The following is a 23,695-nucleotide window of genomic DNA, read 5'->3' as shown; positions in this document are numbered from 1 at the left end:
TGGTCAATGGCTGCAAAGAGTACCACCAACATTATGGAGCGTTCATCGTTACATACATCGTACTGATAATTTCACAGAAAGTTACCACAAAACTGCTAAGATACGTTTTGGAGAACATCCTTCAATATGGGAATTCACAGGTAAATTCATTTTTCGCCAGATTTCAGTTTTCAAACGTTAAAGAAAAAAAATCTTCAAGGAATTTTTTTCATTGGTCTTTTTTGCCGGTAAATGAAAGGAAAAACAATCTTAAAATTAATTGACTTTTCAGGCTATCTGTATACTCTATATCTCTATATTCAAAAAAAAATTAATCTTTACGTTTTTGTGTTCACCAATGAGTCAAAAAGATAAAACTTCTATATATTTTCAGGTCTTCTCTGAGCTCAAAAATATAACATTCTAAGTAATTTACTACTTCGAGTTGAAAAGTTTAATTATTTGTTTATTCCTATGATGTTTAAAGCAAAAACAATGTAGAATCCAATAACTGGTCATTAGAAGAGTTTATTTTAAAAATAACTGTAATAACGAAAACAATACTCTTTTATTTTTTATTTCTTTAGAATATTGCAAAATTCACTTTACATATTGTAGACAGTGAAAATAGTACAATCTCAATATTCTTTTGGAACTGAAATTTCAATCGATCTATTTTAACTTAATTTTTGTTTTTATATCATTTTCCTATACTTTTATCTCTATGTATATTGTAAATACTTTTTTTTAAATCATTTAAATAAGCATGTTCTTATATTAATTTGAAATTCCATATTAAATGATAATATGGCCTAGTCTTTCCTGATATAGCGTATTAAACACTTTTTTTTCTTAAATAAATTGAATTTTTTATGCACAATTTTATTAAATTCATAATGAATTATAATTTTGATCTTTATTAGTTTGGGTGATCGCCCAAACTATGCCGCACTAATTACGTGGCGGTCACGGACATTATTCAATTAATAAAATATTTACTGCATTTATTTCAGAACGTCTTACTGAGTTACAGGGTATCACTCAAATAGAATACGTATCTCTTCAAAACGGTTTAGATGTAACTAGAGCAGCACGGTCTCACACAATCGACACAAATAAAAAAATCGAAAAAGCCTGGGATTTATACCATGCGGAGTCATTAGATATACCAAATTTCCTTGCATGTGCAAGTCATTTTTCGCACGCATTTAAATGGGAATTTCAACAACCCGCGGAAAATCAACAAGTAGCTGATCACCGTATAAATGTTGCTGGTACTAAATGCTATTATTGATTTTTTTATAATTAATTTATTATTTACGAAAATACATTCAGCTAAAAAATGAAGGCAACAGATAAGTTTAAATGTTTCTAGTATCTTTGACAGAATGTTATTATGTTCATATTGATCGTTTTCAGAAGCAACAAGTATTCTGAAGTTTAAAATTTCAGTTTTTAGTAGATTTCATAGAAATCTAACTATTGCATTGGTACTCATGACGGAACTTTTGAAAAATTTTGCTATATTTCGACTATACTCGTCGAGCTGAGTCGGAAAATGCATATGGTTCAAAAGTTTATATATGTATGTATATATATATATATATATATATATATATATGTTTATATATATATCAGATGTAACGCGGCTTGTCACGACGATAGCGTTGCCAATTTACAACGGATCTTTACCAAACTCAACATAATTATTCTACAGATAGATACCGAAGTCAAGTTCGTAGATGAGCTTAATCGGTCAAGTAATTTAGAAATGCCAGGATTTTAAAATTTTCAAAATCATAAAAATTCATATTTCTTCACTTTCTTACTCGTATAACTTTTGAATGGGATAACTTATCGAATTTCTGTAAATTTTATCTGAAAGCTCTTTAAATAAGCTTCAATTTGAGTATCATATTATATGTATAGTCTCAAATCATGGTCTATTCCGCTATGCTATATATGAAATTTGCTGTTGCACTCGTTTTACCAAACGTCATCCAAAACTTATCGTTGTGGTTTGAAAATTCAAAAAATCGTTCTCTGTGAAACTTTTATCAGACTTATGAGCTCGAAGAGCTCTGGGAAAATTAAATAATAATGAACTAAAATTGAATTTATATATCTATATTAACAAAGGCAAATATAAAAATACAAGGAGTGAGCAGGTACTAGTTCCTGACCAGCATACGTTAAAATCTAATTGTAATTTTTTTGATTAATAAAAAATTATATTATGATTATTATCTAAAATGAAATCTACTTCCATTTCGGCTGCCGAATGGCACTTTTTTAATCTTTCATATGGCCTTTATGCGACAATTCCTTGAAATATTGGCAATTGAGTGAAAAATCTTTTTTTTTCTTAGAGCATTATCAATATCGCATAAACTAATGGCCGTCTTGCGAATGATGTGAGTTTTAGATACTTAAATCTACTCTTTATAAGTATCTTATGATTTAGAATAGTACAAAAATTAACTTTTTCGGTTTTCGAAAATCTACTACGACTGTATTGATTTGAAAGTTTACAGAGCTTTTTTAAAGTTTATTTAGAGGATGATGTAGAACTTGCAAACGCATTGTTATATTCTATAATATCTGATCAGCTGTGATAAATTATCCAAAATAAAAAAAAATTTTCCGATGGGCAGAAAATGTAGGAGATAATAGATGGGTAGAGATTATGGATGATAGAGAAGGAACCTCCACCCCCCTTGTAAAACACTAAAAATGATACAAGTAAAAACCCTAGTATTATATTATTATTAGTAAATCGAAGTAAAAGAATTAGACTAAATAACTTGAGCATCAATGAAGCTCGGAAAACTTTTTCGGAGTCCAAAGACACTAGTGAGAACAGAAAAAATATTAAAGAATTTTTTGTTCCAAGATATACACGGAAAAAAAAATTTCGTTCTGGGAACTCAACTGTAGAGTTACCATAACTATACACAGTTTATAAAATGTTGTAGAGTTACAGTAACACACTTTTAGTTAGTTCTGATAATTCAATGTTGTTGAGCTCTCAGAGCTCAACGGGATAGTTCTAAGAGACCAACGGTATAGTTGGAAGGGTTGTACGTTGCGCAGTAGTTCAGTGCGCTGACATATTTCATAACCTTATTATTATTGGCAATATAAATCCGTTCTTCTATATATTTATTTATTAAATTATCAATATTAAATTTTTGACATGTAAATCCATAATTAATAATTGTTTTTTACTTTTTAAAAATCCTGTTCTTGCAATTTGACACAACACTTCGGCACTTATGTTTCTATAAGAAATATTTAAATATAGTTAGGTGGCGTTTTAGAACGATCCTGTAGAGTTGTGAGAGGTAACTAACGTTGAGCCCTCAGAGCTCAACAACAGAGAGTTACAGGAACCCAACGGTATAGTTACCATAACGATACGTTTACTTACTGGAACTTTTTACAAGTAACTAACTACTATAGAGTTACTGTAGCTCAATGTTTTTTTCCGTGTACCTTATCTTAGCGCCAAGATTGACTGATAAAAACATTTTTTATTTACAGATTTAAAAATTACACGTGTTAAGTCTCTAATTACTTTCGTATACTTCTCGAAATGACTATTATTTACAAAAGTATAGCTTTTAGAAATTTATTAAAAACTATATAAATTTATTTGCTCCCTTAAGGCTTTGACTGAATGTATATAACTTTTAGCTTAAAATAATAATAAATTTAATTGATTCAATTTTATTGCAGGTAATGTTGTAAATCTGATGCATAATAATTACGATCACCTTTTAGTATTTTTAGAACTTGATGTTTTAGAAATCAACTAAAAAAGTTTCAATTTCACGTTGCGGTCCTTTCACTATACCAGCACGTGCCTGCATGTTTTTCTTATATCTGTCAAGTAATTGTTCAACCGTAATTTAGTGAAATGACTATCCTAATAAAAAATTAATATTTTCTATAAGTAACAGCTTCGGCTATATATTAAACTTTTCGTTTATACTTCCTATAATTTCTAATAAGTTCTGTAACTTCTAATAAGTACACTCGCTGGTGATATACTTGCATATAAAACAATAAAAAAAGTTTAGAAAATCCAAAAGTGCACGACTCATAATGCTCATTTAATTATGAAATATTAAAAAAAAAAAAAAAATTAAAAAAATTAAAAAAAAACAGTTGTACTAAGAAGATAATGCGCAGGCGCCCTTGATGGAATAAATGTACATAATATCTATAGATATAGATATATCACCATCCATGTTAATTTTACATGGATATATATAGATATGCAGTCTGCTGGTTTTTGTTTTTTATTAATTGTAATTAAACGACACTGAATTACCTAGCCATTCGCATTCAGTGACCTACACTTATCATTAAGAATTAAAAAAAAAAAAAAATTTAACTCAAATAATGGATTTTTTCGCAAGTTACAGTGTTTCCGGAGTTTCATACATGACGGACAGGAAAATTTTTTGACCTATTTTGATGTTTTTTTCCGTTTCTATTGCACTAAATCAATTTTTAAAAAGTATGAAATTAATCTCCATTAAATTATCTTGACAATAGTTTGCAAAATATCTTGATTCCGTGAACTAACAAGGCTATAATAATAAAAATAGTTGCTGAAATGAGGCGAAAAAAATTTTTCGATCGTAAAGCACTCTTTGATGCTTCGCATCATGAGTCGTGCAATTCACTTTTTTAAGATAAAGATTATTAGAACATAAATTTATTAGTAAATTTATTAGTAAATTTATTAGTAAAAAGTAAATATAAATTTTATACAAATTCCTTAACAAATTTTTTTAGCTTTTGCTTGACAAAGCAGTGTGGATGGACAAAATTTTGAATATTAAATTACTAGCACACTTACGAGTTGAATAATTTTTTATACCAATTTTTAGTATATTCTGTACAGTGTGGTCAGATTGGGCAATTTTTTTACCCCTAGTTTGTGCTGTTTTTAATGGGCTTAAACGAAAATATTCCACAGAGTACGGGTAAAAAAATCGCGCAATATGGCCACATTGATTCTGCAGTATTTTTTTTCGTAATTATAAATAAAATAAAATATTTCTTTGGTGTGAGAAATTTTTTGTTACTTCAAATTATTTTTTATGTCCATAATGCATTAACTTTCTAAGCAAAAAAATTATTAAGTCGAGTAAAAAATGTTTGCACTAATACATACATTTTTGTGTATAAAAAATTTCCTAATAGTTTGTCACATCACCGTTAGTTTTCCTATTATACATTAATTTTCTTTAAACAAAAAGGCTGAAAAAAATTATTTTTTAGAAAATATTTAAAAATTTTTGTTATTTGTGTACTTTTCAATTCTAGTTAAGGTAGTAGGCAACTGACAGTGATACGTTGCGAATTTAAAATTTGTGTATTTAAACTTTTAAAAGTGAATAGTGAACTAAATTCTGTTCATTAATATCAGTATTTGATTTATTTATAAAAACATAATGTAATGAAACTAATTGGAAATAACTAATTAATACCTAAAGATTATAGTAATACAGTCTAAATAATAATATATATTTTGCACATATCTGACAATATTACCATTTTTTTTTTCTAATGCATATACTTAAAAAAAAAATGCGAAACAGAGTAGTTAGTAATTTTTTGGTACATTTAAAATTTAGCAGTTTTTTGTATTATAAAACAGTGTTAGTAAAAAGTCATTTACAACTGGTGGTACGCGAAGAGCCCACCCACCACCAGTCTATAGTCGTAGCGTAGGCGTCACCTTTCCATCTCTACCCTCGAACGCACAGCGCCACCTCCACTGGCTTCCTTCTTGTCACTGGTCACTGTTATATAGTTGCAGTTGATCCTCCGTTGAGTTAAAATCGTAGAACTTGTGCAATATAATACTTTTGCCTTACTTGAGCGATACGTTCACAGTACAAGATTAAAAAAAAAAACAATTTGTAGATGTAAGTTTGTAAAAAAAAAAATTCTTGAAGAAAGTTTAAAATTTTTAATTCCTTCTATCGTTATCTACAAATATTTAATTATATTTTCTTTTTTTTTTATCATGTAGGATAAGCTATAGCTATCCTTGCCATCTACTTAGCTATTGACGACGGCGACTTCTCAGACGAAATTCTCAACAAACTAACCTTCCGAAGATTGATCCAAGCAGCGCTCAGTAAGTTTAATAACATTTATTTTTTTTAATGGTAGGGTTAAAAAAAAAATTATATATATATATATATATATATATATATATATATATATATATATATATATATATATATATATATATATATATATATATATATAGGGTGGTCAAAAAAATCAAATAATTTATTTTTGATTTTATACTCTGAAAAATAGGTTCGTAGACACCTAAAAAGAATTCTCTCCAAGTATAAGCTCTTAATTATAACGGGAAGGTCCTCCGCTTTACGGGTTTCTATTTTTTTCGAATAATCAGATAAAAAAATTTTATATCTCGCTTCCAACTGCTTGGAAAAATATTCCGTGGCATAGATTTTGTGAGAAATTGAATGCTTTACAAAAAGGTCTCTTATGACATTTTCAAAAACTCAACCGATTAAAAGATATTCATAGTTGAAGTTTGGCTATTTTAAGGAAAATATTCGTTTTTATTATGAATTTTATAAGTCGATGAAAAAAATTATTTCGGATTGCGGAACTCATGATTTTGTAGGAAATTTACTGCTCTACAAAAATGGTCTCTTATGATTTTTTGATTAAGTGAAGCCGTTACGAGATATTCATCGTCAAACATTAACGAATATCAATATTTCCAGTTTTTGATCAATAATTCGATAAATTTTAATTTAAACTATGAGTTTCAGGAAAATTTACATAAATTTGAGTTTCGATCGATAAAGAAATGTTATAAACAATTTTTTTAATATTGTTTTCAGTCTTGAGCTTGTTTGATTGCATTAAAACAAGAAATTAGAGCATTTTTTCGACATATAGCCAATGATTAGTTTAATTTGAAGTGAATGACATATTTCTTTGTCAAATTTAATATGAAAAGTATTGAATCAAGTGAGAAACAACCAGTATTTAACTTTTTTATAGATAAATTTTTTATTGAATTATCAATTGCAATATAATTGTCTATATTTTTAACATAACAGTACGCTATTACTATAAATAATTTCTTTTATTACAATTTGGGAATGTTTTTGATGTTCTTTGACAACTTGCAATAAGTACTGGAATTGTTCTTCATTTTTGTCAAGCATTGATTATATTCACTGACTAATGCAACAGCTCGCTCTGCTGAATCATTGACAACTTTTAGTTGTTGAAAGTATTCTTTATTTTCGAGATAACTCTCATTAGTAGGCCATAATTCAACATCGACATCAAGAAAGTCATACGGTAGATCGAAGATTTTGAAAAGATTTAATGACTTTTTAGACACAAAGTCACTCAGAGTTCTCTGCGCCAATGAATTCAAATCTTTTTAGCAATTACAAATCTTTTAGCTTTAGAATCTGTACCTTTACGAGTATTAACAGCTTCAACAATACTTTTTTTACTTCTAATGGAACGCCATCGTCAAACAGTGATAAAATGGCAAGTTCATCGCTCAAATACCATAAGTGCGAAATCATTTTTTCACACGTAGCTGAAGAAATCAAAGGATTGATATGTTTGTACTCCAATAAATTTTTCATAAACTGCAAGTCATGATAAGCAGCAGTTGTTGCAGAAGTTGATGAAAACCAAGCTTTTAAATACAATGTGACTATAAAAATACAGAAATGACGAAGACCATGCAATTCTTTCTGAGAGAGTTTGAATTCATCTCTGAATAGATACATTTTCAAACTATAAATGGCCTTAGCCATCCATCTAGCATGATGAACAGCACCAGGACGTTTGAAAAAAATCTTTTCTTGAGGCATTTCTCCAAGGAAAATCAATGATAATTCCAATAATTCTTTATCTAACTTATTATAACATTTCTTTATCGATCGAAACTCAAATTTATGTAAATTTTCCTGAAACTCATAGTTTAAATTAAAATTTATCGAATTATTGATCAAAAACTGGAAATATTGATATTCGTTAATGTTTGACGATGAATATCTCGTAACGGCTTCACTTAATCAAAAATCATAAGAGACCATTTTTGTAGAGCAGTAAATTTCCTACAAAATCATGAGTTCCGCAATCCGAAATAATTTTTTTCATCGACTTATAAAATTCATAATAAAAACGAATATTTTCCTTAAAATAGCCAAACTTCAACTATGAATATCTTTTAATCGGTTGAGTTTTTGAAAAAGTCATAAGAGACCTTTTTTGTAAAGCATTCAATTTCTCACAAAATCTATGCCACGGAATATTTTTCCAAGCAGTTGGAAGCGAGATATAAATTTTTTTATCTGATTATTCGAAAAAAATAGAAACCCGCAAAGCGGAGGACCTTCCCGTTATAATTAAGAGCTTATACTTGGAGAGAATTCTTTTTAGGTGTCTACGAACCTATTTTTCAGAGTATAAAATCAAAAATAAATTATTCGATTTTTTTGACCCACCCTAATATATATTACAAATACGTTAATAACAAAAAACTGCGATTATAAAAAATCGCGCATTTAGAAATTAAAAAAAGGTATAGATAATTTTTTAAATCATTTTTTTGCATTATTATTTTCGCGACAAACGATATTTTATGAATGGACAGTACTATTCGTACGCAAATAAACCGTGTTAAATAGCCCTTTCTTTTATGAATTTATTGCGTAATATCATCTAGTTCGAAGTAAATGAAATTAGAAAGAAGATATACGATATTAAAAAATTTGATACATTACTGAAAAATCTTTACATATTCTAGCATAAAATCTAATGACACCCCGAAATTCGTTGCAATATTTTAAATTTAATAAACTGTTACTAAGTCATCGTTAACGATTAAAACTGTTAAATGCATACAGCTTTATAAATGTGTTTGTTCTCAATCTTTTTAAGAAGCGTTATTTGTAATTTTAAATTGAATACTTTTCCGATACAAATAAAAATTTCAAAAAAGAATTCTCTATTATAAGCTACATTATATAATTATCTACCTTCTAGCAAAGCGTTCTTTTTTTTTTAATTTTCTTCGGTTTAAAAAAAAATTGATTGCTAATTTGCCATTTATCCAATTGCTATAAATGATACATTGAGTATCACAATGATGTGTCATATATTCCGCACGCGTGCGAGTGAGCACGTATACACACATATAGATTTATATATATATATATATATATATATATATATATATATATATATATATATATATATATATATATATATATATATATATATATATATATATATAGATACATAGATAGATATATACTATCATGGTAGCAAAGATTCGAACTTGAGTTCATTATGATTATATATTTTTGTAACGTTTTACGAGGAATTCGTCGGTAAACAGCACTATTTTGATTTCTTCTGTTACAATTCTTAGAACCTATATATTACATTGCGCATGTTGTCTTTATTTGTTCTTATTAGTGGCTTACAGAAAAAAATAATACATCACTACCTTAACTAAACCGAGTTTTCATTGCATTTTCGCATTGAGTCTACCATCGTACGTCTTTTGGTGTTACATAGCACTGACATGAAAGCGAAATGAATTCTACTGACGATTTAGTGGAGATATTTGACTCTCTGAACGAAAATTTAGAGATTTAATTTTTTTACGTCTCTAAAATTGAATATAGTCATTTCATTTGCAAATCACAATAGTAAAGATCAATTTTTTACAAATTCGTTAAAGATTTTTTTTTTGCTTTCATTTGGCAAAGTAGTGCGGATGTATTAAATTTTATACATTAAATTACTAGAACATTGACGACTTGAATAATTTTTATGTCAACTTTTAATATAGATTCTGTAGTATTTTTCTTCTTAATTACAAATAAAATAAAATAAAATGTTTCTTTGGTGTGATAAACTTTTTCTCGCTTTAAATTTATTGTATATCCATAATGCATTATTAAACTTTTACACTCAGTAAAATCTCTATCGCATTGCGCATGATGTCTTCGTTTATTCTTAATAGTGACTTAAAGAGAAATTGATACATTACTACCTCAAGTAACCTGAGTTTTTATTGCATTTATGCACTAAGTCTGTCATCGTTCACCGCATAGTTAATACATGGTGCGAAACATAAAAACGACAGAAATTCTACTGACAATTTAGCGGAGTTATTTAATTTTCTAAATTAAAATTTATAGATTTTATTATTTGACGTATTATATATAATTGAATACAGTTATTTGATTTACTAATACCAATAGCAAATATAAATCATCAAGTAAATTAACCAAATATTTACATTTATATATACTCTTTCAGGTGAATAAAAATTTTCTCAACAGTTTTTCAATGCTTCGTCATTTGTTCCATTATACATTAACTTTCTTTTAAAAAAAAGGATAACCAAAAAAATTTTTTTCATAAGTATTTAAAGATTTCTACTGTTATCCGTGTTCTTTAGGATTTTAGATAAAAAAGTATATTGGCAACTACGCTACGAATTTAAAATTTCTGTATTTAAATGTTTTCAAAGTGAACAGTAAAGTAAATTCGTTTCATTAATAGCAATATATGATTTTTTCATAACGACATAATCTTATAAAATTAATTGGAAATAACTAATTAACATCTAAAGTTCATACTATTACGATATAAATGATAATATATATTTCGCACATTTCTGATAATATTTTTTTTTTTTTTTTCACAGCCCAGATTAAAAAAAGACTAAGAAAAGTAGTAGTTACTAATTTTTACATATATTTAAAATTTTGCCGTCTTTTGCATTGTAAGACAGTATTAGTAAAGTTGTTTCAGTATAAAAGAAAGTCGGCGTCTCTAATTCACCTGTTTAACTCATTATTTCGTTACCCTAACTTTGAGATTGCAATGATTTTCAAGCCGACTCTCTTACTGATACCTTACTGATTTTAGAAAAAAATTTACAACTGGTGGTGCGCGGAGAACCCACTACAACCACCACCAGTCTAACCGTAGGCTTCGCCTTTCCACCTCTACTTTCTACCGCACAGCGCTACCAGCTACCAGCCTGCCTTTTGCCATGAAAAAAAAAATATTTATAGATGTAAGTTAGGAGAAAAAAATATTCTTGTGAAATGTTTAAAATTTTCAATTTGTTCTGTCGCAATCTAGATATATATTCATTTATCATTTTTTTTTGGTTCTTAGTTATCTTTGCCATCTACTTGGTTGTTAAAGATGTCGACTTATCAAACGTAATTTTAAACATACTTAGCCTTCCAGAATTTGACGCAAAAAGCTTTCAGTATGTTTAATAATATATTTTGTAATTGTATATTTATATTTTCACCAATAGTAGATTGTCAAACAAGAACTTAATTAGTTTTTGATGCTGGAAGATCGAAGTACAAATTGTACGCATTGACGAATAGCAACAGTTTTTGTACTATATAAGAATTTGAAAAATTTTTGTAGTCGATAAATTGGATTTTCAATTATATAGTTCACCCAAATATTATTAGATTATAAGTCTCATTACTTCAAATTTTTTTAGCCACGTTTCATTTATTATCTAATTATCTGTATAATCATTTTCGATCATATTGTTAATTATGTATAATAGTTAATCATATCATTTTATTAAATTTTAGTCTATTTTTCGTGTGGGCTTATTTCATAAATTTTCAGCTTATTTTGTAGGTTTGGCTTAATTATTATTGTGGGTAATATTATGAAGCATATCTTATGTGAGCAAACATCGTGTGATTGAGTTATTTTCATACCCTATAAGAAAATTGTAATCATTCGCATATATATAGTTCTCAGCGTGTAGCTATTTTTTATATGCAGTTCATGTTATCTTTACATGCGGTGACTGTTATTTTTATGAAACATTATACTGTGTAGGGTACCAAAATAGCAATAAACAGTGGCGGTCGCGTGGTAAAAGAAACACATCAGTCACGTAGTATTTAGCAATACATCGATGTAGCAATGGTGATTGTTATGTTAATTGTAACGATTTTTTTCAAACGGTAAAGTAGTATTTTGGTAGCACCATGTGATAAAAAGTATATATAAGAGATACACACACGCACGCACGTATACGCAGAGATAGAGTAAAAAAATAGTATAATAGAGTAATTTCTGATTAAAATTATTACTTGCTACAGATATTTTCACTTTTACACATAATATTTGTAATGAATATGTTATTTTCATATAAATGACAGTACTAACTAAGTGACAAACAGCAGATAATTTTCTATCTAGCTTTTTCAAGAAGCTAATTAATTTAGAAAAAAATCAATTTTATTTGTTTTTGGAAAATTTTTATTTTTAATTTTTTGATATTAGTTTTATTTTGTGGGTGAATGATTGTTCATTTAAAAATTTTCTTTTAAATGACTAATAAAAAATGACTGTTTGGACCTGACTATAATGAAGATACATGACATAAACTAATTTTTTGATGAATATTGAACGTTTATTTATTTTGAATTTAATAATAAAAAGTTAATAAAAATAAATTTGCCTATCAGAAGTTCATAAAAATTTGTTCAATTGTTTATTTATACGAGGCGATTGATAAAAATGAATGTAATCAGTGTCAAGAACACAAGAATAAAACCTTCAGTTCATATTTATTTTGGGTTTTTATTGACACTCAAAAAATATTCGATTGTTTCTTTTTATGACAATATTTTGACGCTAAATATGTATCATTATGTTGATTTTATACCAATTTTTTTACCGTGTACCACAACTCCATTTTAAAATTTCTTTGCGCTGATCAGTTTTGTAGAATTTTGACTTGTGGAGATGTAATAAGTACTTTTTAACATAATTCTTTGCTAATCGTAAAAATGTCTATAAAAGTAGTATATATCGGAATTTGTACGATGTAACATCGTAAATTTTAAATTGCAAAATTACGTAAGTAAGGATATATTGAACTCTGGTCCTGGATTACGATGTGACAATTGTAATTTTTCCCACAATTTTTTTTTCGTGCAGTTAAATATCTTCCTATACTTACGTTCCGCACACGCTTTCTATTAGTGACAAGATAATTTCGGTATTCTTAATGAACCTGTATCCCACGACCTTTCTTTTGAAACCAATCATAATTTTATAAGATGGCAGGTATTTAATAATCTATTTGTGTTTGCACAGTGCGCATTTTTGACAGCGCATAGGGGAATTAAGTGGATAGTGGGGTGGAAGAATAGTAGGAATAGGGGAAGATGTTAAGCATCGGAAATTGTTGTTCTGGTCCGACGTATCAAATATCAGTAAATATAAATTAATCAATTAATAACATTTGATTTTTATTGCATGTGAATTAAATTCGAAAGCACTATTTGTTTTTCGACGAATTAAAAAAAAATTTGTTATTTTTATTTTCAGGATGTAAGTGTATATTATTCGTTTAATGCGCGAATTTTCAATATAAAAAGAATTTTTTTACGTATTCTACATGCCGGTCTCTGTGTTACGGTCGTACTGTGTGGTAGTGATGACTTTTATTCTTTCGGAAACGGTTTAAATTTTCTCGTTCCCAAGTTTGAAAACGTGAAAATTTTTGCTCATTTAAACGTGCAAAATTAAAAAAAAAAATTTTATTATATAATGTCGAATTTAAGGCCTGAAGTCTTCAAAAAGATCAGAATTCTTCCCACTTTACGGAAGTAATTAAATCTCCAAACAGGAAATAGATTTTATTGTTTTTAAATATTATTAAATACAAAAAACATCTGATTTATTGTTGTTAAATGCATCAATGCTGAGAATACTTATAAGCGTGTACAATGCTTTCTTTTAATGCTGTCACACGTTGTCTGTTCCGCTATTATTAGTACACGGAAAGATTAGAACCCGACTGGTTCGTGTTCTGCACCAGACTCAGTCGTGTGCGGGTTACTTTGCACGGATTCTGGTGCATCACCCGACTGAGTCGTGTGCGCACCAGAGTGAGTCGTGTGCGGGACCAGACTCAGTCGGGTGATGCGCCAGAATCCATGCAAAGTAACCCGCACACGACTGAGTCTGGTGCAGAACACGAACCAGTCGGGTTCTAATCTTTCCGTGTAGCTGATACAAAAATTGATACAATACTATAACTTATTATAGAGAGAACACAGTATCTAATTAAAATATAAAATAAAAAAATCGTTTGAGGCTTGCACTTTTACATTTTCTGAACTTTTATTCAATTTTCGCAGTTGTCCACTTCAAATATGGCTGACAATAATGGTCCTCCAGCAAAAAAACAGCGTAGCTCCGTTCTATCCTTACCGGATAGAATTTTCGACGGGTACCAGTACCATAATGGAAAAAAATTAGCAGGGGGTGCCAGGTATGTTTAATAATATAATTTATATAAAATATTGATGTATCTGTGTTAGAATTATGAAAATTACTGGTAGTTTAACGCCAAAAAATTATATATTCACCGAAAAAAAATTATTGAATCAAGATAATTTGTAGGAAGGTGGAAATTTTCTGAAACCAAGAAAAAAATTCTTGAACTTAAGATTATTTTATTTCTTTCAAGATAATTTTGCTCTTCCACCGAGTTTTCTTGATTCAATAACTAGTTTTTTTGTTCAGGTAAACCTTTTTTTTCTATGTGATTATTCATAATTACATTACGCAGAAAAAAAAGTTTTAGTTTCAACGGGAAAAATTTTCAGCTTCAACGTCGAAAAATTTTTTTTTTGATTTTCGTTCACAAAAAACGTTCGAAACTTCAGGTAGATAGTTTATTCTGTCGCACTGCAATGGAAAATGACTCGTTTTCCGAAATATCTCCCGATAGTATTCGTACATTGGCCAAACGTAACTTACAATCACTAAATTATGATCAAAACTCATTTTAACTAACGAAATCGACTCAATATTAATGAAAACAAGTTAAAATAAAGAAATCTTAGTGTTTATCAGTTCATCCTGTCGCACTGCAATGGAAAATGACTTGACTTCTTAATTATCTCCCGATATTTTATGTAGATTGGTCAAAAGTCACGTACAATCACCAAAATTCTAACAAAACTCACTTTATCTAACGAAATCGACTCGATATTAATAAAAACAAGTTCAAATAGGGAAGTCTTAGTGGTTATCAGTTCATCCTGACGCACTGCAGTGGGAAATGACTCAATTTCCCAATTATCTCCCGATAGTCCTTGAACATCGGCCAAAAGTCATTTACAATCACTTACAATTACACTTGTCGCGATTTTAACAGTGAAACTGTTTTGGTTCGGATTGTTTCGATTTGAAATTATTTACTTTTTAAAATTTTTTTAATATGCCACTGAATTTATTAATTTAGTTTTTATTTTTATCAGTGTGCTCTACAATTTGTAATAAAATATTTGGATATACAAAGATTTATTTTATTTTATTTTTTTATTTAAGACATACAATAGATTGTAAATAACGAATAAAATTGATTTTCATAACTAATGATATATTTCATAGAATTAATAACGAAAATTGTAAAGGATAATTTTTACAATGTGAAAACAAACAAATACACTTTTCTTTTCTTTCTCATCATTTTCTAAATTCAATGCTGCTATTGATATCAGCATAATCAACAATATCTGGTGTCAATCCTCAATTGATTATCTGTTATCGAATAATTTATTTTACTCAGCAATTATATTTTGAATACTTTCAAAACTCATTGAATTTTAATAAGAAACTTTAGTCTAATTGTAATTAATTCATTATTGTAATCTAAATTGATCAACAATTTGAGGATTCTACGATCTGAATACAGATTCTTCTAAATCTTGATAAAACAGCACGAAATATAAGAATACGATTTTTCGATAACAGTATTTGTTTTTGAGTTATGTGCTTCAAGTTAAATTAAGTGAAAAAAAAATTTTTTTAATTTTTGAATTAATCGATTTTCCTTAAAGAAAAAAAAAATAAATAAATAAATAAATAAATTTTTCGATATCTAGATTAGTTTTCGAGATCTCAATATTGTAACTTCTGAAAGAAATAAAATTTCTTTTTAAATTCTTCTCGACATAATTTAAAAAATAAGAACAAAATTTTAAAATATATCCATTTATTTTTGAAACACTGCTACTCGAAAATCTAAAGAAAAAATTTATTATTGAAGTTTGGTTTTGGCGTAATTTGAGAGAATGTTTATAAACATTGATAACATCCGCAACGTTAATAAATGAAAATTCCCTTTGCAATTACCCATCATCGTGTACCTCCCCTGGCCTTTTCAATTTTTCTTGAAAGACAATAAGCGAAAAATGCCACTTCCCTTACGTGATTACCCATTAACATTAAAAGGTTACCCAAAAGATTACCCATTATCGTATACCTTACCCTTCACATTCGACATAAACGACAAAAAGCGAAAAATATCCTTTTAATTTAAAAAAAAAAATTTTTTTTTCTTCGTTCACTATTTACAGTATCGATATCTCGAAAACCAATCGAAATATTGAAAAATTTTATGGTTACATTTCGTCTTATTTTGTGTAAGGATCTATCTTCCAATCGTGGCGCCATATAAATCATAGTCTTAATAACAATTCCATTTATTAATTTAGACGTCTACATTGTTCCAAGAAATATTCGTATGCTTGCAACGCAATGGGTACCATATCTGCTTTAGATGTCTTCACATATGAACCTGAAAGAAGTGAACACAATCACGAACCTGATGTAAACAGTGAATGCAAATCTCGCTTCATAAGGGATTTGTACGTTGCGTGTCGACATGAATTCCGAGATTTACAAATCATATACAGTGATACATCGATAATGTAAATATATCTTTATTCTACGTACAATTAATTAAGTTCAATCGATATTTTATCTCTTCAATTGAACTAATTGATTTGATATAATAACCCTCGAAAATAGTATTTAATTTGAAAGTATCTCTTTTTTAATATACTTAAAAAAAAATTGAGAAAGTAAAAAAATATTCGAATTTTTTGTAGTGATTTTAGAAAGGCTGTTGCTTTGTTGATATTTGTCGAATTGGGAGGGAGGGGGGGGGTATTGCGAAGTTTCAAATGTTTAGTCTTGAAATATTAACTCGAACAATTTTTGTAGACATCACTATCGGCTGAGTTGAAAAAAGAATAAAATAATAATTTCGAAATTTTTTCTTTTTTCAAAATTGTCAGTGCTTTTTAAGAATTAATTGATAAAACTTTCCTTGAGCAAGTTAATATTTACTTTTTTGAAGTGAGAATCGAAGCTCTAAGGTTCAATTGGCATTAACAATTAGTGAATATTAACTTATTCAAAGGAACGTTCACTAATTCATGTTTATAGAGTGAGTTTCAAAACATTTTCTGAGTATAATAAAGGCTTAGTTCATTCCTCCTGATTCTTCAGGTTCGATTTGCTTTATTTTTTTATTAAACAATTATTTATCGCAGAAATGTCGGTAATCAAATGAAAAGTCTTTTTTTTTATGAAACTATAGGTATCTAGCGATATAATGATCATACAGTTTTGTAGAATCTATCACCATTTTATAGATTATATAGAAGGTACCAATGTTTGCAGGCAATTTTTTGGTTAAATATATACCAAAAACCCCTGTAACTATTTAAATCGATCGGTCAAATCATTTTTTATTGCTTAAGTCGTCAAAATTTTACAAAAATTAAATGAGCAGTTTTAATACTTCTGAAACATGAATAAAAGACATAGTAAAAGACAAGAAAAAAATTTGCATTAAGGAAGACAATTATGGTCTTTCAAAAATTATGTTGAAAATTCGGAAATTTTTCTGTTCCTTTAATTTCTTGAATGATTGTACTTTCCCGGAAAAATGATCAGACCTGATCAGACATGAACAGGCATGAGTCTTCAGTAAAAGACAAGAAAAAAAACCATTTGCATTAAGGATGTACGAGCAGGGTATCTGGTGGGGATAAGCAATTATGGTCTTTCAAAATTTAAATTATGTTAAAAATAATTCGGAAATTTTTCTGTTCCTTTAATTTCGGGAATGATTGTACATTGTTTATTGTATTTGTATAACAATTTTTTTTTTAGTCATCAGGAGGCTACGGCTTTAATAAGTTTTGACCAAGTTAAAACTAAAATGCAATCGTGGCAAAGACATCGAAAATTCCCAGTTGTAACATCATCTCTTAACTTCCAACGTATTCTACAAGAGGAAAATTATAAAAATATTAGTCGACATAATTTAGAGAGAACAGAAATACAGTTTGTTGAGAATGATTCGCTTGATCATATAGCAATAATGTTAGCTGATAAGGAATTATTATCTAAAGTTGACACTTTGCAATTATTTATACAGTCTACAGTTGAAAAACTTCCTCAAGGTGTAGGAGCAGTTCAACTAACATCTATTTCTACACTACATGCAGAACACGTAAGAAATATGTAGAATTATAGTATATTACACCCCTTGGGAAGGAAAATAAGAAAAGCCTCAGATCACATGTAATTGTTGGCCGAGGCGAAGCCTAGGTCGACAAACATGTGATCTGAGGCTTTTCTTATTTTCCTTCCCAAGGGGTGTAATATACTAATTTTCGTCTTCCTATTTTTTACCTTTCTCTTTATTTTGCTCAAACACACATGGATAAGCGCATCTACACTCACATATTTCTTATTAGATTTTCCCAGTAGTATGGATAATTGAACAAGAACAATCTGAAAGCAATTGTAGAAAAATCGTGGAATCATTATTATCATTGAAAACAATATTTTCGCCAGTAGAAATATATGGTAATTTTGACAGCAATTACTATAAAGCTCTACAAATTGTATTTCCAAGAGCTTCAATAAGGGGGACGTTGTATTCACATTGTAAAATCATGATTGATGCTGCCATTCGCTTCCAAATCAATTTAGAAGATAACTCAATGATGGAAATACTTTCTAAAATTGTCGCTCTGAGCTTACTACCTGTCAATCAAATACAATTAGCACTGAACTGGATTATCGCATCGATGGCTGCAAATCTATGTAATCATTTCAACGATCTATTAGAATATTACAATCACGACTGGATATCGGGAATCGGCGAAGGAAATTACAGTGTCTTCAACAATCGACCATGCTTATGGAAAAATTCGGACTTGCTAATAACTTCTATGGTCAATCGTATGGGCGACAACCAAAGTATATGGACATTGTTGGGTAAATATTTCCATAATGTTTTGATTGAAGGCGCATTTTACAAGTTTCATTTTTATAAACTTTCCAATAATAATAATTTATATTTTTAAATATTTTCAACAACCTTAAATTAAATAGTTTATCAGTTGCAAAAGAAAGATTATACAGAAAATTGCTAGATTTTCCGAGCAATATTTTCAAGCAATGAAAAAAAAGTAAATATAATATTATATTATTTCATTAGAGAACGTGTTATCCGGCCACAGTCAATGTCATTTTCATCTCCAAAATTTACAATTAAAAAGCCGCATGAATTGGAATACAAACAAAATAAAGAATCTTTTCAATGCTGTGAAAAATTGTAAATTGATTGACGATTGTTGGAAAGATATCGAGACAGATACCCCCGACTTTGAAGGTTTTTTAAGAAAAACTACGCAAATAGTTAGTCCAGTCTTACGAGACTTGAAATTTGCAGGTGTACGGATCCCTGATCATTTTAAACTAATCCAATTATCCGTAACAGAAAATGGTAAATAAGGTTGAAGAGCTGAAAAAAAATCTTCACATTATTATTATTATTATTATTATTATTATTATTATTATTATTATTATTATTATTTGTTATTAATTGCTCAGGGGGGTTTTCCCCGGAGTCCGACTCTCCGAGGGCCCAGCCTGAGCGCCATCCATTACTGCTGCACCACTCCACACAACAAGGCGGTTAGTGAGTGCAGCAGGCCAAATTCATTTGCCTAAGTAGACGCAGTGATCCCAAAATGACAGCCTTTTGCATCCGCACTGCTAGAGACACGGCTGCTGAACTGCAAGCCGGTATCTTCGCAAGTGAAGACACAAAAGACTGTTTCATCCCTCCAAGGACGCCGACAACCAAAACGACGAGCTTGACACGGTAACCTGGGTACAGTTTGCCAATTTCAAACAGGAGATCCTGATATATCTGGTGTTTGTGCTCTTCTTTGGCCGAGATATTGTATTCGGCTGGGGCCGAAAACTCAATGACATAAATGTCACGAGTAGCCTTGTCAAAGAGCACAATATCAGGTTTGTTGTGGTCAATCCGCCGGGTTGTTGCGAATGGTATGTTCCAATAAATTTTGGAACTTTATTATTATTATTATTATTATTATTATTATTATTATTATTTGTTATTAATTGCTCAGGGGGGTTTTCCCCGGAGTCCGATTCTCCGAGGGCCCAGCCTGAGCGCCATCCATTACTGCTGCACCACTCCACACAACAAGGCGGTTAGTGAGAGCAGCAGGCCAAATTCATTTGCCTAAGTAGACGCAGGGATCCCAAAATGACAGCCTTTTGCATCCGCACTGCTAGAGACACGGCTGCTGAACTGCAAGCCGGTATCTTCGCAAGTGAAGACACAAAAGACTGTTTCATCCCTCCAAGGACGCCGACAACCAAAACGACGAGCTTGACACGGTAACCTGGGTAAAGTTTGCCAATTTCAAACAGGAGATCCTGATATATTTGTCTTTTGTGCTCTTCTTTGGCTGAGATGTTGTATTCAGCCGGGGCCGAGAACTCAATGACATAGATGTCACGAGTGGCCTTGTCGAAGAGCACAATATCAGGTTTGTTGTGATCTATCCGCCGGGTTGTTGCAAATGGCATGTTCCAATAAATTTTGCAACTGTCATTCTCAACAACCTGGGGAATATCTCCTGGCAAATAAGGCAGCACTGGTGTCACGTCAATACCGTAGCAATGACGAAGATAGTAGTACAGTACTCTCAGGGCAGCATTGTGACGCTGGATATATGCACCTCTCGCCAGCACTGGACATGCCGACAAAAGGTGCATAAGCGTCTCCGGATGTTGTCTACACCTCCTACAGGACGTGTCCGGAAGCTGCACCTGGAGCACCTTGCTACGGTACTCAAGAGTGTTAATGACACCATCTTGGCAGGCAAATATGAACCCTTCAGTCTCGGACATCAGGCCCGCTGACTTTAAGAAGGAAAACGTCAGCTGGATGGACAAGCCATGATCACGCACGTGTTTAAAGAACACGCTGTGCATGGACTTGTCCATCAGTTCGCCAAGGAGTAGTTTTTCCTCGGCGTTCCTGATGACGCTCTTAAATTCCTCCTTTCGGAGTTCCATAAGAGCGTTTATTTCTCCAAGACCAAGGGTTCTTGCCGCATATATTGCTGCCTTATACAAGAATGACCCCTTATGCGCATTTTCATGTTTATGTACAATTTGCATAAGAAAGTCATCCTCGTCTGCAGTGAAATTGACAACTTCGTGAGTTAAACCCAGGACCAAACGGTCGTGAAGCCGCTCCAAACTCTGCAAACCTCTCCCACCGATGGACCGGGAGAGGTATAATCTGGCGACTGATGAATTGGGGTGCATGCTCCGATTCATATTAATGATCTTACGGGTTTTGATGTCGAGATCTCGTAAATCCTTTCGGGTCCATTTCAGGACACCGAAAGAGTATAGTAAGACTGGGACAGCGAGCATGTTAGTAGCTGAGACTTTGTTTTTGCCGGAAAGTTCGGAGGACCAAATTTTCCGGAGTCTCCTAACATACTCGCTCTGGAGAGTTGTTCGGACTTCAGAGACCGCATGCATGCGGTGCTCTTCCATTCCTAGATATCTATACAACTCCCCGGTGTCTAATTGGCTTAAGACGCTCCCATCCACTAATTCGACATCATCACCAGTATCAGAGCACTTACCCCTCGCCAGATGTACGACCGCACACTTGTCCAACCCAAAAGACATTCCGACATCTCGTGTGTACTCTGCTACGATGTTGAGGGCTGCTTGTAGATGATCTTCATCAGCACTATATAGCTTCAGATCATCCATGTAAAGCAGATGGGTGATCGAATATTTTCGATCACCCGGAGGCCCCACAGAGTACCCACGAGTTTTACGGAGAGCAACAGATATAGGCAGCAGTGAAATGCAAAACAGCAGAGGGCTCAAGGAATCGCCTTGGAAGACCCCTTATAATAATAATAATAATAATAAAATTATTATTATTATTATTATTATTATTATTATTATTTTGTTATTATTATTATTATTATTATTATTATTATTATTATTATTATTATTCTTTATTTAATAGGCTATGAAGTCGAAACTCTTTGCGGCCATTCATTTAATGCACATTGAACATATAGTATAATATAGTACAGTGAACAGTATTACCGTCAGTAATATACTAATATTGATTAAAATTTTGTTTATAGTTGGACCTTTTCCGCAGAATAATGAAGTAAATGTCGATGACATCGACCTTCTACTTGGTCTCGAAGATCATGTCATGGCTGCAGAAGAAATTGCACCCGCAAATGATAATGATGAGGTCCAAGACGTTGACAATTTTGAGCTTCCACCTGGTCGTGCAGAGTCTGTGATGACTCCTGAAGAAACTATAACCGCAAATGACATAATTGAAATCCAAGAAGATGTCGACAATATCGTGTTTCTTCCTGGTCACGCAGATTCTATGATGGGTGAAGCTGAAGTTATAATTGTGGATGAAAACAGAGAAATAGTAGTTGAAGATAATCGCATAGAGGAGGAAGTATTCAGTCTATGAGGAATGTATAATATGTAGAATTAAAAAGGTGCCAACCATACTTTACAAGCCATGCTTGCATGTAGTGGTTTGTCGATCCTGCAACGAAATATGGTATAATCAAAGAATGACCGAAGGAGCAGAATTGACATGCGTAATGTGCAGAAGTTTAGTTCTGGAAACTTACGATTATCATAATATTCAGCGTGAAGATGAGACACAAATATGATGTTATTTACTATTATTAATTTATTTTTAAAATAATAAAAATAAAATTTTCTCTAACATTTTAATAATACTTAAGTATTATTAGCCAGTACAGACAATTGTTTGCTAATGATATATTAATGTATTTTTTCAGATTCTTGGAAAGATGATCTGGATTTCTATCAATATCTAACAAAACTCGGTGGCCTTGATGTCGACCAATTGAGTAAGTAATTAATAATAAAACATTTTATTGGGATTTTTTTATTTTATACTCACTTATAACTTATCTATTTTTGCAATAAAAAGTTTATGCGTCATGCACTGGAAATGCCAATCCGAACAAAAACAGTTTCACTGTAAAAAATAGCGCCAAGTCCACGTTCATAAAACTCGTCTCAATAACGTCTGCACTTTACAAAAAAAAAAATAAGACTCGTTTCAATAATTTTCATTCTCTACAAAAAAAAGTTAAACACAAAAAAATACCAAGAAACCGTCATAATGTTAAAAAAATTGAAAAAAAATTTGTTGAAAATTTAAAAATTAAGAAAAAATTTTTTTATCGTACTTGGCGCGCGTCATTGAGTACCCCAAATTTTTTCGGAAGAATTTTAACCCGAGAAAAAACGATTTCGCTTGAATTTATGTAATGTAATTATGTACAGTTCTATATATATCTTATCAGCTCTAATTATATGATATATGATTTTATACATTGTTATATTTATAGATTCACAT

At 30.5% G+C, this 23,695-nt stretch overlaps 1 protein-coding gene across 6 annotated transcripts; it reads left to right on the top strand.

Moving 5' to 3' along the window:
- The first annotated feature begins 7 nt into the window (after positions 1 to 7).
- On the top strand, positions 8 to 23,695 carry LOC141526576 (uncharacterized). 6 transcript variants are annotated; one of them, XM_074241611.1, is made up of 10 exons: positions 5,294 to 5,924; positions 6,032 to 6,139; positions 10,966 to 11,116; positions 11,221 to 11,317; positions 14,238 to 14,371; positions 16,605 to 16,820; positions 18,073 to 18,415; positions 18,663 to 19,188; positions 19,412 to 19,699; positions 22,416 to 23,695. In XM_074241611.1, exons 5-10 carry the CDS (start codon positions 14,253 to 14,255, stop codon positions 22,766 to 22,768), a joined length of 1,845 nt encoding a protein of 614 aa, XP_074097712.1. In that variant the 5' UTR covers positions 5,294 to 5,924; positions 6,032 to 6,139; positions 10,966 to 11,116; positions 11,221 to 11,317; positions 14,238 to 14,252; the 3' UTR covers positions 22,769 to 23,695. The 6 variants fall into 6 exon arrangements, 5 of the variants coding, with proteins under 5 accessions (XP_074097708.1, XP_074097713.1, XP_074097711.1 ...); XR_012479052.1 differs by lacking the exons at positions 5,294 to 5,924; positions 10,966 to 11,116; positions 11,221 to 11,317 and adding an exon at positions 8 to 140 and having other exon boundaries at positions 22,416 to 22,977; positions 23,109 to 23,695; XM_074241607.1 differs by lacking the exons at positions 5,294 to 5,924; positions 10,966 to 11,116; positions 11,221 to 11,317 and adding an exon at positions 8 to 140 and having other exon boundaries at positions 22,416 to 23,694.

Source organism: Cotesia typhae, unplaced genomic scaffold, assembly GCF_013202065.1.
Source record: "Cotesia typhae breed Kobodo isofemale line unplaced genomic scaffold, CoteBio_Ctyphae contig_35, whole genome shotgun sequence".
In the NCBI taxonomy this organism is placed as follows: Eukaryota; Metazoa; Arthropoda; class Insecta; order Hymenoptera; family Braconidae; genus Cotesia; species Cotesia typhae.
This window is presented reverse-complemented; position numbering and strand designations above follow the sequence as displayed.

Excerpts from the sequence above, each read along its gene's own strand:
- LOC141526576 (XM_074241611.1), top strand. The coding sequence starts at position 14,253 with ATGGCTGACAATAATGGTCCTCCAGCAAAAAAACAGCGTAGCTCCGTT. Across the intron at positions 14,372-16,604 it reads AAATTAGCAGGGGGTGCCAG|ACGTCTACATTGTTCCAAGA; the intron begins GTATGTTTAATA and ends TTATTAATTTAG. Across the intron at positions 19,189-19,411 it reads AAGTATATGGACATTGTTGG|AGAACGTGTTATCCGGCCAC; the intron begins GTAAATATTTCC and ends TTATTTCATTAG.